Source organism: Quercus lobata, chromosome 10 (assembly GCF_001633185.2).
Source record: "Quercus lobata isolate SW786 chromosome 10, ValleyOak3.0 Primary Assembly, whole genome shotgun sequence".
Taxonomy (NCBI): Eukaryota; Viridiplantae; Streptophyta; class Magnoliopsida; order Fagales; family Fagaceae; genus Quercus; species Quercus lobata.
The window spans coordinates 52,646,593-52,660,622 of NC_044913.1; the positions used below are offsets into that span (position 1 = coordinate 52,646,593).

Genomic DNA, 14,030 nt, shown 5'->3' on the forward strand with positions numbered 1-14,030 from the left:
TTGGCTAGATTTATTAGGCTCAGAGTATTTTCATTTCATCTGCTAATGCTGCTTGCAATTTTCCTCTGCCAATTGTAAGTACGCCAGTTTTGGTTCTCCTTTGCTTAGATATTGGGAGCCCATGTGTGTGACTCAGACTTTTCATGGTCAGTTTTATCCAATTTTGATATGAAATTTTGGTATTATGCTCTGGTTGACACATGACAGTTCCCATATAGCGCTGCATGTTTAACCAAAATAAAAAGATTATGAAGATATTAACTAATGTTGCTTCCAAATTTTTTTCTCAAATATTAAGTGAGCTTCACTTTGGCACTCCATCGCTTGGAACTTTTTAAAAGAACTTTGGTGCCTCGGTGTAAGCGGTATAACTACGTAACAAGTGATAAACTGATAATAACGCAGAATGAAAGTTGTGATTTTAGAACCGAAACTTTGGCTGATATCAATTTGCTTGAGAACATGGATCATTATCTGCTTATTTGAAATAATTAAAAGAATATTTTAATTATATTATATTTGAAAAACTCACCCGATAATCTTTTAATTATTTCAAATAATATAAAGAGGCAGATACTTTTGGGAATAAAATATAATATAAATGTTTAGAATGTTGCTACAGTACCATCATAAAAATAGGATGGTACTGTAGCACAATTGTAAAATTTTTTAGCAGTAGAAGACCGGGTAATGGACTTTTTGATGCTAAAATATAACAACATATGTCATATACAAGACCGGATGTGAATGCTCTAATAGAAGGGTACAATAGAAATGCTAAACATTTTCTCTCTCTCTCTCTCTCTCTCTCTCTCTCTCTCTCTCTCTCAGTGGTTGTGGGCTGAATTTGGTTGTGTTTATAGCTGCCAGTGGTAGTTGGGTTGATTTTGGTTTTAACTACCCCATTATGTACCCTATTATCCTTTGGATCCAGATGTGATACACCACTGCCTACCAAGCCATTTGGGAATTACAAACACTAAGAAGCAAATAAAAAAATTAATCACATAAGCTCATACAACAAAGGAAAAGATTCAGGGAAAATAAATAAAGAATATGGTTACTTGAGGTTTGGAGGCAAACCCATCAAGTGAAGAATTAAAGACCAAAGGTGACTGAGATCAATTGGCATGATTAGCTAAAACTTCTCCAACCTATTGTGTATCTTTTTTTTTCTTTTTTTTATCAAACCGCACTTTTTTATGCCCAAAAACCCTTATCCAAAACGGGCTCTTGAGATAAAACATACAATTATTAGTGAGAAATTTTTATGGTAATTAACTTAAACTTGCATTGACATTCTAAATCTTCCTGTTTAATGTTTTTGTCAACTGCTTTACCAGAGATTTTGTTAGAACTTCAATTGTTATCTATTAATGAAAAATTTAAGGATATAAATATATAATACACCTTTTGTCTCTTAAATTTAATCAAGTTCTAATTTTTTTAACTCAAATTTAAAATAAATAATTAAAAAAAAAACTTTAATTTTACAACTCTAATTTAAACATATAAATAAATAAAAACCTTACACCCCTAAAAATTTAAAAAGGTATCGGTTTCCCCCTTAATCCATTTTCCATTAAAAAATTTTCATACATAACCAGCCAAGAGCTGACTTAATGCATTAAAAAGTAGACAAAATTATGAATAAATTTAACAGCCGATAGAAAAAATGACAAAATTGAGTGTCCCCCCCCCCACCCCCTCTCCCCAAAAAAGGACAAAATTGTAACCTTTTAAGTCTGAGTAATGAAAATTCAACTTAATAATATTCCATGAGCAAAAAGTTTCAACCAAATTCTAAATATATACACAACATAAAAATTCACAAAGTATTAGACATTACTGAACCGATTTCAGAGTAATAGCAATCATTTTTTTGAAGAATCATCAAAATGGAGTTCCAAGTGCATTTGTTCTACAAGTATCTTTTCAATAGCATCGACGAAGCTTGATATATCCTGCCGTATGTGTATATCCAATGAGTTTGCCGCTTCCTAGCAGATCAAAATTAAGCAACCCAGAGAAGGACAAATTTCAGTTTGGATATTAAACAATTACATACGGAGTTCATTTTTGCAGCTGCTACAGAGATATTTAATAGCTTCTGTACTACATTATTGCAAGAAAAATGAGAAAAAAGGGTACGAGTTAATGAAACAAAGCCTCCAGAAATGCCTATGCTTCTCTTAGAAACCTAAACAGGAATAATCGCTCTTTCCAGAAACCAAAGGGAGTTTTATGTTCTCCAAAAGGTGACTACTTTATGTTGATGAGTTATTTTCCTATTTTAGGAACCAAATCGTTAATTTTTTTTCAAATATAGATATATACGCACAAATGCACAACAAAATAGCTAAGGTAAGGCTTCTATTGAGAGATCAAAAGTTTGAAAATATGAGAACTTTCTTTCATCTAATAGCTATAATTTAAAATTAAAAAGGAAATATGTGGAAAATTTTAAAAAGAATAAATAAATAACACTCACCTCAGCTTTGCATAGAAAAGTTAAAGAGATCTCCTTCGAATGATCTGAGCTCTTGAGAGATATCAGCTTCAACGGAGAACTTAAAATTGGCCAATCTTGAGAAATCTTTATAAACGCATCAACTGCCCCAGCCATATGAGCTATTATAGTCTCATCTCTATCCAGGTACTCGAGTGAGAATCTGCAATGGAAATTTGTTCGTGTAAAAACTCCACATGAAAAAGATAGTATAATATAGCAAACCAGAAATTTAACAAGAAACCAATAATTCTATTTACTTGACCTTCAGCAAAAAGTCAGAACATCAGAACTACACTGTTTTAAAACACAAGTCTCACCTAGATTTATTTGCACTCTTTACCACAAGATGCCTCAAAGTGCAGAGGGTAATTCTGTCTTGTATTTTTGTTATAAACCACTGCAATGAAGACTTACTGCATGGTTTGCATGAATTGAGTCAGATAATATGCCGATTGGTTTTGTTTCACCAAGTTTATAAAAAGATTAATCTATTCAAAAAGCCTTTGCAGAAAGAAATCTTGCTGAGCAATAAATAAAAAGAAATGGAGCATCATTGAACAATTGAAAATATCAAGGATGAACTTATGATCATGTAGTTAAAGTGAATTACAGTTTTGAGATATCTGAATCAAATGCTACAACAAAATGATATCCAAAGTATGGCTTCTGAAGGGAGCACTAACCAACACCAGTTAGACAAAACCATTTTAATCAGGCATTCCCATCTAATGGCCCCTTGATACTAGTTACTGGTTACGAATAGAAGAAGATAACAGTTGATTGTAGCAAGGTATAAGGCAGAGCATAGTTACCATAATGCACAACTGTCCAAGGAACCATAATTCAAGATTGCTCAAACTAAAGGTGGTACACTTAAGCCCTACTAAGCAAATACGAAAACTAGCTACCTTTTCTCTCTTTGTTTAGCCCTCCAACAATTAACTAACCCTCATACATTTATAAATAAATAAATAATTAGGCAAAACCACTTATAAAAAAAAAGGGCAAACCTAGGCCAAAACTTAAGACCACTTTATCACATTCTAACTTCTAATGGAACAATCTATATAAACCATACATAAAGATTACCCACATCTTTCCACATCCCACAAAAAGGGTGGCACACAAAAGGACTAGTCAAGTTGCTTTATAGCCCAGCTCGACCTACTACATTCCCGATGTAGGAGTCAACACACAACCGTGCAACACTCATATTAAATCCAAACAATCTCAGGGTCACAATCTCCTACTTATATCCCATTCCCAGATGTCCATAGGACCCAAATTGTGCCTTAGTGCCTCTGAGCCACATGGTGCTACTAGTTGGCTCTAATATCATTTGTCAACTTTTGTTATCTTTATTGCAAAGCAATGGATTGTCTTTAACTCTAATACAAAATGATGAGGTCAGGAGAAATATAAGGGAAAGATATGCATTGATTGTCCATTGAAACCAATGAATTTAGATAGACGTAAGATAAACCTTTTTAGAGTGCTGAAATAAACAGAACACCAGAGTTCGCAATAAAATTAGAAATCCAGAAGTACATATTTTTATTGGTAATAAAATAATTGACTATAATGATATATTAATATTATATTTATAAAAAGACAACCTAAAACCGTAGAAATAATAAATCATGTTCATCGACTGCCACAGAAACTGTAAAACAGTTGGCAACCAAACCCTTCCTAGACCCAGCCAAATCCACCCTTGCAACGGTGGCCCCCACTACAAAACCCTCCATGAATTCTTTTGCACCTACAACAATGGCCCCTACTAAATAGTTACTTCTTTGATATTGTACTACCTACTTAGAGGTTTTAGCCCATATGATTCTCATATACATACATACATACATATATATATATATATATATCACCGAAACCAAAGCCCCAACATTTTGGAGTCAACCATGGATTCTCAACAAACCAAATTGAGGTCAGCCACATGTAATCTTCTCTACCATTCTATCTTGTCCAAAATCTCTTTATTTAACACGATTATTTTTCTTATCAAAAAAAAAAAACTGACATGATTATTTTACTAATTCTAACAATGATATTTTGGCTCTTCCTCTGCCTCTTTTTGTACCCTCGACATGAATCAACTTTGTCTAATTGGTGCATTAATTACTCTGCTTTACACACAATCAACTTTATCTCATTTTGCGTTAATTGATGGTTATTTCAAGTGACTCCCTTTCATTTTCTCATCCAAAGGAGCAACCCCTACCTGTAAGTGAATTTCTTCATTCGTATTCTATCTTTGCTTGAATTTCCACTTATCCACCTCAACATTCTCATATTAACTATGTTTATTCAGCCCAACATTCAAGACCACAGAGCATAGCTGGTCATTTATAGTAATCTTATCAAATTTTCCCTTTCAACTCAATTGGTATTCTAGGATCATAGAGTGCTCCTAATACACTTCTGCACCTCATCCACCTTACTTTTCAATCTATGGGTCACATCCTTTTCAATCTATACATCCTTATAAATTATCGATCCAAGATATTGAAAACATTTACTTTTTTATATCTCTTAAATATCGAGTTTTACACTCCTTCATCTTTGTTTATATTTTTACTAAACCTGCACTTTATGTACTATGTTTTAGTCCTTATTAACCTAAAGACTTTAGCTACTAAAACATACCTCCAAATTTCCAACTTGGCATTGACTCAATATTTACTTTCATTTGCTGAAATTATACTGTATGGGTACCAATAATGCACCACATAGCTTTAAGTCAATATCAATAAATAGACACACACAAACACATGAAGATTTTTATAGGCTTCTTTATATGGTAGATAGCTTCCATGGTAGATCGCTTTGGGATAAAACCAAAATAGCTAAAATTAAAATAAATCGAACAAAAAATGAGCTGGCCACTCTTTCAATTAGGTGTCTAAAATGATTTGAATTTTCTACATTGTAGGAAGAGGTCTATATAGAGCAACCACCAAGGTTTGTTGGGAAGGTGTGTAGCTATGTGAAGCCATCAATGGTCTTAAGCATTCTCCTAGGGCTTGGTCTGATAAATTTAGTGAAGCAATAATCAAGTTTGGATTTCAATGTTCTCAATCTGATCACTTTTTGTTTTCTTACACCTTTAAGAGAGGGAAGATTATGTTAATAAGTTGATCATATTATTATGTTAATATGTGAAGCCATCAATGGTCTTAAGCATTCTCCTAGGGCTTGGTCTGATAAATTTAGTGAAGCAATAATCAAGTTTGGATTTCAATGTTCTCAATCTGATCACTTTTTGTTTTCTTACACCTTTAAGAGAGGGAAGATTATGTTAATAAGTTGATCATATTATTATCATGGGTGATGACAAGAAGGGCATTGATGATTCGAATGAATTTCTTCATAACTCATTTCAAACAAAGGATAAAGAAGCTTCCGTATCTCTTAAGTATTGAGGTAGCACAATCTAAAGAAGTCATCAATTTGTCATAAAGAAAGTACATGCTGGACATTTTTTAAACTAGTTTGTTAGGCTCTAAAATAGTAGAAGCGTCTTATTGTCAAATTGTATATCGATCAGCAAGAGCTATTGGATCCGTTTGGATTGAACTTATTGTTGCTGAAACTGAAAACTGAAAACTAAAAACTGAAAATACTGTAGCAAAATAATTTTTAAATGTGTAAATAGTACCGTGGAACCCATTTTTAATATTTTTTTATGAATAAAGTGGTTATGGGTCCCATAAACAGTATATAAACAGTACTGCTACAGTGTTATTTGTCCCCTCCTTTCTGAAAAACGCGTGAAATGAAAAAAAAAAAAAAAAAAAAAGAAGGAACGTAGATGCCAGACGCAAGTTTCAGCCGAATCCAAACGGCACCATTATCTAATCATGAGAGATATCATCTAGTTGGCAAGTTGAATTATCTCACAATTACTAGCCCAAATATATCATTTGCAAATAGTGTTGTGAGCTAATACATGGCACCTTCTTGTCTTCCACATTTAGAGGCAGTCATTCAAATAGTGAGGTATCTTAAAGTACATCCAGGTTGTGGTCTTTTGTATAAATCTAATGGTCACCTAAATCAAATTAGGTAGGATCTCCCTCATTTAGAAGATTCACTACTAGCTATTGCACCTTTCTAGGAGGAAACTTGATTAACTTGATTACTTGGAAGAGTAAGAAACAAACTTTTGTATCCAGATCTAACGCAAAAGTTGAGTACAGAGCAATGACACACACATCATGCAAGGTTATGCAGATTGAGCATTTACTGGTGGAATTAAGGTTTGATGTGAAGTTGCCTATGACTATGTATTGCGACAATCAAGCAGCAATTCACACTACCTCGAATCCTGTGTCCATGAGCAAACCAAGCAAACAAAAGTTGATTGTCACCTTGTTCTCGAGAGTGTGGAAAGTCATGTAATTGATACTCCATATATCTCTACAGGAGCCCAAATAACTGATATGTTTACCAAAGCTTGGGTAGGACTTAGTTGAATTTATTATGTGACAAGTTGGGATTGAATGATACATACATCCCAACTTGGTGGGGAATGTCATGAGTGAGTATTTAATTAAGGGAAAAACAGTAATATTATCTAGTATATGACTAACATATATATAAATAATATTTACGTAAAACAAACCCTAAACACATTTTTACCAAGATAAACAGTAATAAAAGAAGGTATATGACACAACACTTCAAAGACCTACTCTAGTAAAACAAACTATTTTATAATTTTGCATATACCTCAATAAATGTTTCCCTAAGGAAACCTTAGTGACATAAGACTTTACCGTGAATGGAATGGCTCCAATCCAAACTCTCTACAATGTTCAATGGGGCTTGACCCAGTCACATAGGGTTATCATCAGAAGCAGAGCTTCATCACTCCCAGCAATCCATATGAGTTCCCAACATATGCAACAAGGGAAATTTTACCTTTTCTATGTTAAGTGCCATCAACTTTATAGAAGTTGCCAATGATGCAAAAAATTTACTCTTAACTTAAAGGGCTTCATTGTAACATTAACTTTCAACTATATAAGGATGAAAATCAATAATGCACATAAATTATTTATAAAAATTAAAAAAAAAAGCTACATCATAAAAATAAATAGTCTACCCATAATAGGAGTACTTGATATTATTAACACTCAAGTTAACCTTCTTTTTGTTCAAAATTAGGAACAAAAAACCATGATACAGGTTCTTGCATTATGGTTCAGAAACATATTCGGCAAAAAGAAAAGTTTCCAAGAGAAAATAAGTTTAAACTTAACAGAGAAATGTCAAATACAAACCTGAGAGACTTTGCAGCATCAAGAATGTCAATTACGTATACATCATTTGGAAATATCTGGCAAACAACATGAACATCTATAATTAACCAAAAAAGAAAAAAGCAATAGGGTATGTAGCTGATATTAAATTATTGAAGAAACTACTTATTACCTATAAGAAGTTGCATAACATAATCAAAATTTTGAGAACTTATACTAGAAACCAAGGGCCACCAAGGCAACTCAACTCCTACAACTTACATAATCAACCACAATGTGCAAGCATAAGCTAAAAGAGCGCAACACTGCATAACGTAAAACTCCTTTAATTACTCGCCTTATAGCTCAATAAGCTTCGCAAATGATGCAGGGGCATCTACATTGCTAATTTCTAATTGACAAGTGCTTAGTGTTGAGGTTACTGTCACCAAGACACAAGCAACGGCATTGCAGCAATAGAGTAAAAAGAAGCAGCAGGCAGTGAAGTAGAAGACTGTGACTGCTGAGCTTGGTGCAGGCAAGCAGCTAGGAAAGGGATATAATGAGCATTCAATGGTAGCTTAATTGTATGTACTTGGTAGTTGAACGAGGATGTAAGTGAGTAAGCTGTTAGTTAGTTAGAAAACAGCTAATAACATTGGTAATAGTAAGAAATGACATATTAATTTAAAAAGTGACATTGACTACAATGTTGGATAGGATAAAATGGCAAAAAGGAATACACTTGGCCACCCAGTAAGTCTGCTAAGGATCCATATCTAATCCCCAAAGTTTTGGGACTAAGGTTTTGGGTTGCGTATATTATTTTACCCTTAGACAATCACCAAAGCAGAAAAGACAATTGTTATACATTACCAGAAACTAAGAGAGGAATTTATAACCATTGAATAGTCAAAAGTGAATATATACAAACATTAATTTTCATTGGAATCCCATAGAAAACTGAATTCATCTGTTAACCAAAAATAATAATAATTGTATTGGATAATCAATCTTGAATTCAAACAAAACAATTTACTAGAAACAGACAAGTAGTCAACCATCCAAGTAAGAGACAGAGCAAGCATCACCTAGTTCTCCAAGCTTGCCCCTTAAGAACCATTGAACTGTTTTTAGTTCATCAAAAAATAAATAGAGAGGGGGGGGGAACCAGCAGCCTCTTTTGACAAGACACATGAAACTTTTCACCTACGGGATTTTTTTCCCCTACAGCAGATAGAAACCTAAGTGAACACTTGGAGCTCCAGTGCAAATCCATTTATGGGAACACCGAATTTTATTTTATTTTTTTGATAAGTAAGAATATTTTCATTAAATGACGGGTAGAATGGGCACAAAGTAGCCTAAAAAATTACAAAAAATACAAAAGAATTATGTACAAAAGGAAAAAGATTCTAACAACAACAGAATGGAATCTCTATGCATAAAGCCCCTTACCCGAGACCAATCAAACAGAGAGCCTATGAAGGTGGCTAGAAGCTCATCCCCCAAACTCTCCTCATCCTCAAACATTCTCCTATTGCATTCTCGTCATATGATCCACATCAAGCATATCAAAATCAAGTCCCAAACATCCAAAGAATGTTTACCCATTTAATTACTCCAGCCAAACATAAGATAAATCATTCTCTCCAATAAAACCTACTAGATCCTAAAAGATCTGAAGACAAAGCTCCACAATTGATAGGCCACATTACAATGCAACAAAGGTGCTCCACTGTCTCCCCACTAAACTGGCACATGCAACACGAGACCACTATACTGTAGCTTCTCTTCCAAAAGATTAATACAAGCGAGAATCTTCCTCCAAACCATCATCCAAACGTAAAGGAAACCCTCCATGGGGTCTTCACATTCTAAATTCCTTTCCAAGGGAAAATGGCAAACGCAGACCCCCTTAAAGCAAAGTGAAAGAATGAATATCAAACTCCCCATTCTTCTTCAAACTCCACGTCACTTGGTCTTCATCCTCTCTAAATGAAATGTGGGACTCCAAAATCTGTAGAAAAGCAGCTAGCTACCAAGTCCAACTCTCAATCATTAAAACCCGATAGAATTTAACATCCCAACTTTGCCCCTCCTCAGACTTCCTCACCAATAGACACACCACTGAAGCATTTTTGTCAATAGAACTATCATACATGCAGTAAAAGCCACTCTCAAGGGCTGGTCACCACACCAACAATCATGTCAAAAGCAAATCCGGTTCCCAACTCCAACCTCATAAAGAATATGCTAAGCATACCTCTCCCAACCCATCCTAATATTCCATGGACCACAACCACAGGCACCTTAGACTGACTATGAACTCCTCCAACCCCAGTCCTCTCCAAATTTTGATATGACTAACCATCTCCAAAGCCAAGATTCCTCAACCCAAAACTTCCATAGCCACTTTCCCAAGAGAGCCTGATTAAAGGTAGCAAGCTTCCTAATCCCCAATCCTCCATTAGCAACAAGAGTGCAGACCTTACCCATCCCACCAAATGGTGTTTGAACTCATCCCCCACATTCTAAAATATGAGTATTAACAAAAATTTTACACTTATTATGATGTTAGCTAACTTCTCTTTTGTTCTCTTTTACATAAGTCATTCTTGGTTGGTTCAGCTAAATCTTGATAATACAATTCTAGGCTCATTAGTCATTACAAATACAGGTGCTTCACCAATCACCATTGTAAATGCTGCAAAGTCTGTAATGTTAAAGTAGATTATCTAATTCTTAATTCTGATTGGACAAGATATTCCTAAAGAAATCATGGAATAAAAATGTATTCTAATACCTCAACACTCTTTAGCTCCATCGTCCCCTCCAAAACTTCTATTAGTAACTCATGATTCAGTACAGATGGTTCAATGCCTTCAATCTTTCGTGAGCCTTCTAATTTTGGGATATGTGTCTGCAATGACAACCTAATGCAGTTTTCGGTGAATGCAGTGACCTTTAGACCTGTCAACAAATCCTCAATCTGTTCTATGGCATCAAACCTGTAATGGTTAAATGAACACATATAAGGCATGTGTACAAAGCACGCACACAAACAAATAAAATAAAAAAGATGCAATCCCACTGTGGCTGAGTTACCATCTGTACATATGATCAAGATCCTGCAAAGACTTTAAAGCTGTTTTGTTCCTCTCAATCTCAACTTCAAGTTCCAATAGCTGTAAGGTAAACCAAAAAAAATTAAAAATTAAAAACCCTCCTTACATGGTATAATGGACCACATGGTCAATATCATTAACTAAAGATTAAAAATTCTTTGTATTTGATTATTTTGGTCTCCTACTGTATACTTCCTAGTTCCTGTATACTCGGGTGACTCATTATTAAGTTCTTGAATAAAATTTCCTTTACTTATAAAAAAAATTAAAAATTAAAAATTCTCAGATGAATAGTGAAGTACAACATGCAGGATAAATACAATGTTATATGATTTGGGGAAGATTAACATTTTGACTATATTGTATAAGCAAAAATTAACAAGAGGTTTGTTAAGAGTAAAATAGAATTAGACATTACAGAAACCATTAAGTTTAAATTTTTGGGAATATGATTGCAAACTCTATCGTACTTTCATATATTTTACCTATCAAAAATGATTGCAAACTCTCAACAAAAGTATACAAAACTAATGCAACTCCCAGAAAGCAAACAGTATCAAACAAAATAATTATAATGAACAAAACCTCCAACTTATGGTCTATAGGCTCATTTATCAAGCTTGATTCATCATCTCCATATGTAGGGCAATTAGCATTTGCACCTCCTTTTACTTTCTCCAGACCCTACAAAATGGCATAGGAACCCAGGGTTCAGAATTCAGATTGCCTCAAATAGAGCTTGATATATAAGTACCAAGTGTTGGGTAGAATTAGAATTTTGACATGCCCATTAGTATTGTTTCATTCACATTGTCCATGTTATGAAGAAAAAACTCCATCACTTTCTTCTTCTTCTTCTTCTTTTTTTTTTTTTTTTTTTTTTTGAATAATTCAATGGTTACAATAGCGTAGAGGGGGATTTGAACCTAGATGTCCCCATTGGAACCGGGAGATGCCAGTCGAGCCACAAGGCTCTTAGAAATTCTGTCACTATCCCTTAGTGTGTGTGCACATGAGCTCGCTATTCTCTCACTTCTTTGTTTAAAGTGGGCAAAAGACATTTTTTAATCCCTTCAAAATGGTTCAGCTCTTGTTCAACCCAGTAATCAGGGTTGACTCTTGTTCAAATGCTACCCACTCTAGGCCCATACTTTCAGCTTAATCATGGGCTAATATGTCACCAAAAGAACTAAATTAAAATTTCTAATAATTTATCTTTAATAGATAACTGACCTGTGATGTAATAGAATCTAAATCACAATCCAACCTTTCAAGACATGTCTCCAATTGGGTAGAATCTGCAATAAAAAAGAGGAAACAAACTTAATAAAAAAACCTGAGTGTATGCAGACTGGTTTGTACATAAAAAGTCAATACTGATCTTTGCCTTCCATGTTGGTTCTAGCAAGAATCTCAATTTCATTGGAGATCTTGGTACTTTCAGCATCCACCATGTTAAGCTCCTCTTTTAGACGTTCAAAGTATGCATCTATATCAAGTGCAAACCAATTCAGAATCAAGAGAAAGCTAGAGAGAGAGAGAGAGAGAGAGAGCAAAGACAATGGAAAAAATGAATAAGAACCCAAAGAAGTTATCCTAGGTTTGATCTGCTTAAGAAAATGGAACAAACAAAAAGGAAAAAGAATATACATACATAGAATTCTTATATCTTTTCATTCAAGCATATTAACATGCCAAAGTGTTATATCTGACTCAAAAAGTGAACTTGTTCACCTAAAAAGGTAGAAAAATGAACTTCAGTACAAAGATCCCGTTATATAAAAGGCACCATTTTTATATCAGACATAGTTACATCTGTCATTCAAAAGTATCATTCTGTTTCGCAATGCAATTTTTCATTTGTGTGGCCCTGACTCACTTCATTCTCCAAAAACCCTGTACACCCAAATTCAGTACCTTACTGATGTAGGAGCAAAACCAACATTATTTTAGAATTCATATTTTCAGATTTTTGTATTTATCTCATAGGAATTTGAATAATTGTACTTTTATTCAGATAGGGAATAGATTTCATTAGTTGTTATCTTTTATCTCTTTATTTCCTAGAAGATCTAGCTCTATACAAAAGCCTGGTTTTATTTGTATTATGCAGAATAGACATTGATTAATGAAATTCATATTAGAGATTTTCCAATAGTTAGGTGCTGATGCCTAAGTTTTACTTGGTGTTGATTCCAAGTGACCCCTAAGTGCTTATTATTTTAATTTTCTTGATCTTTTATCTTCTCTTGATTGTTGTCCTGCATCACTTACCTTACAAAATAAGGAAGTAAAAAATGTCGAGAGCTTTGTAACTCAACTGACATCTCTTGATGTTTTCAACTATGAGAAATGCTATGTCCACAACATTTTCTCAAAAAATCCAAAATGACATGTTGTTATTAGTTGTTACGGTTGGTAAGCAAAAAAGTAATTCGAGTTGCGAATTCAAATTAGTACCAATAACAACTTACCACCTACTACGATTTGCAGTGAAAGTGTCGTGAAAATGTTAAATGTAGTATACCTAGCATTTCTCTTTCAACTATTGATGTGAGAAAAAAAATATTGCAGGATTAGGAGTAGGACATACCAAAATCTTGAAGGGTTAAGGAAGCAACATGCGAAGTGGAGTCTAACACAATCTGATTCACTTTATTGTCGAAGTCGAAAGTGAAATCTCGGAGTAGTTTCTCATCGGAATCTGACGTAGTTGTTGTTAGGTCGGGAACATCATCGTCATGAAGCTCTGCCAGCTCTCTTATCCGACTAAATTAGATAGCAAAAATAATAAATTAAATAATTAAAAGTTAAAAAAAAATAGTTTAAAAATTCAATTGAGAGAGAGAGAGAGACCGCCGGATAGTGTGGAGATCGACGGAGGCTGAGGACGGAACGGTCTCCATGTCCATCTAATGGGTTCCGGTGTTGAGACAGGTGCAAAGTACCCTCTCTGTTTCGTATCGTCCAAAATGCCGCCGTGTATCGGCTTGAACCCACCACCACCACCACCTCCAGTTATCGCAACTCTGCACCAGTACTAGCACACACTTTCTCACATTTCTCTCACCGCTCTCAAACTTTTGAATTTAAATATGCTTCTAGGTCTGGCTAGAAAAGACTATGTTTTCA

The 14,030-nt window shown here is 34.3% G+C and overlaps 1 protein-coding gene across 1 annotated transcript; it reads right to left on the reverse strand.

Annotated features, from left to right (window-relative positions):
• Positions 1-1,790: 1,790 nt before the first annotated feature.
• LOC115965738 lies at positions 1,791-14,027 on the reverse strand. The gene is made up of 11 exons (XM_031085034.1): positions 13,755-14,027; positions 13,492-13,667; positions 12,286-12,387; positions 12,132-12,196; positions 11,484-11,582; positions 10,879-10,958; positions 10,577-10,781; positions 7,813-7,868; positions 2,830-2,925; positions 2,492-2,672; positions 1,791-2,000 (listed from the first exon to the last, which is right to left on the reverse strand). The coding sequence occupies exons 1-11, from the start codon at positions 13,808-13,810 to the stop codon at positions 1,875-1,877; spliced, it is 1,242 nt and encodes a 413-aa protein (XP_030940894.1). The 5' UTR covers positions 13,811-14,027; the 3' UTR covers positions 1,791-1,874.
• Between the last annotated feature and the right edge of the window lie 3 nt (positions 14,028-14,030).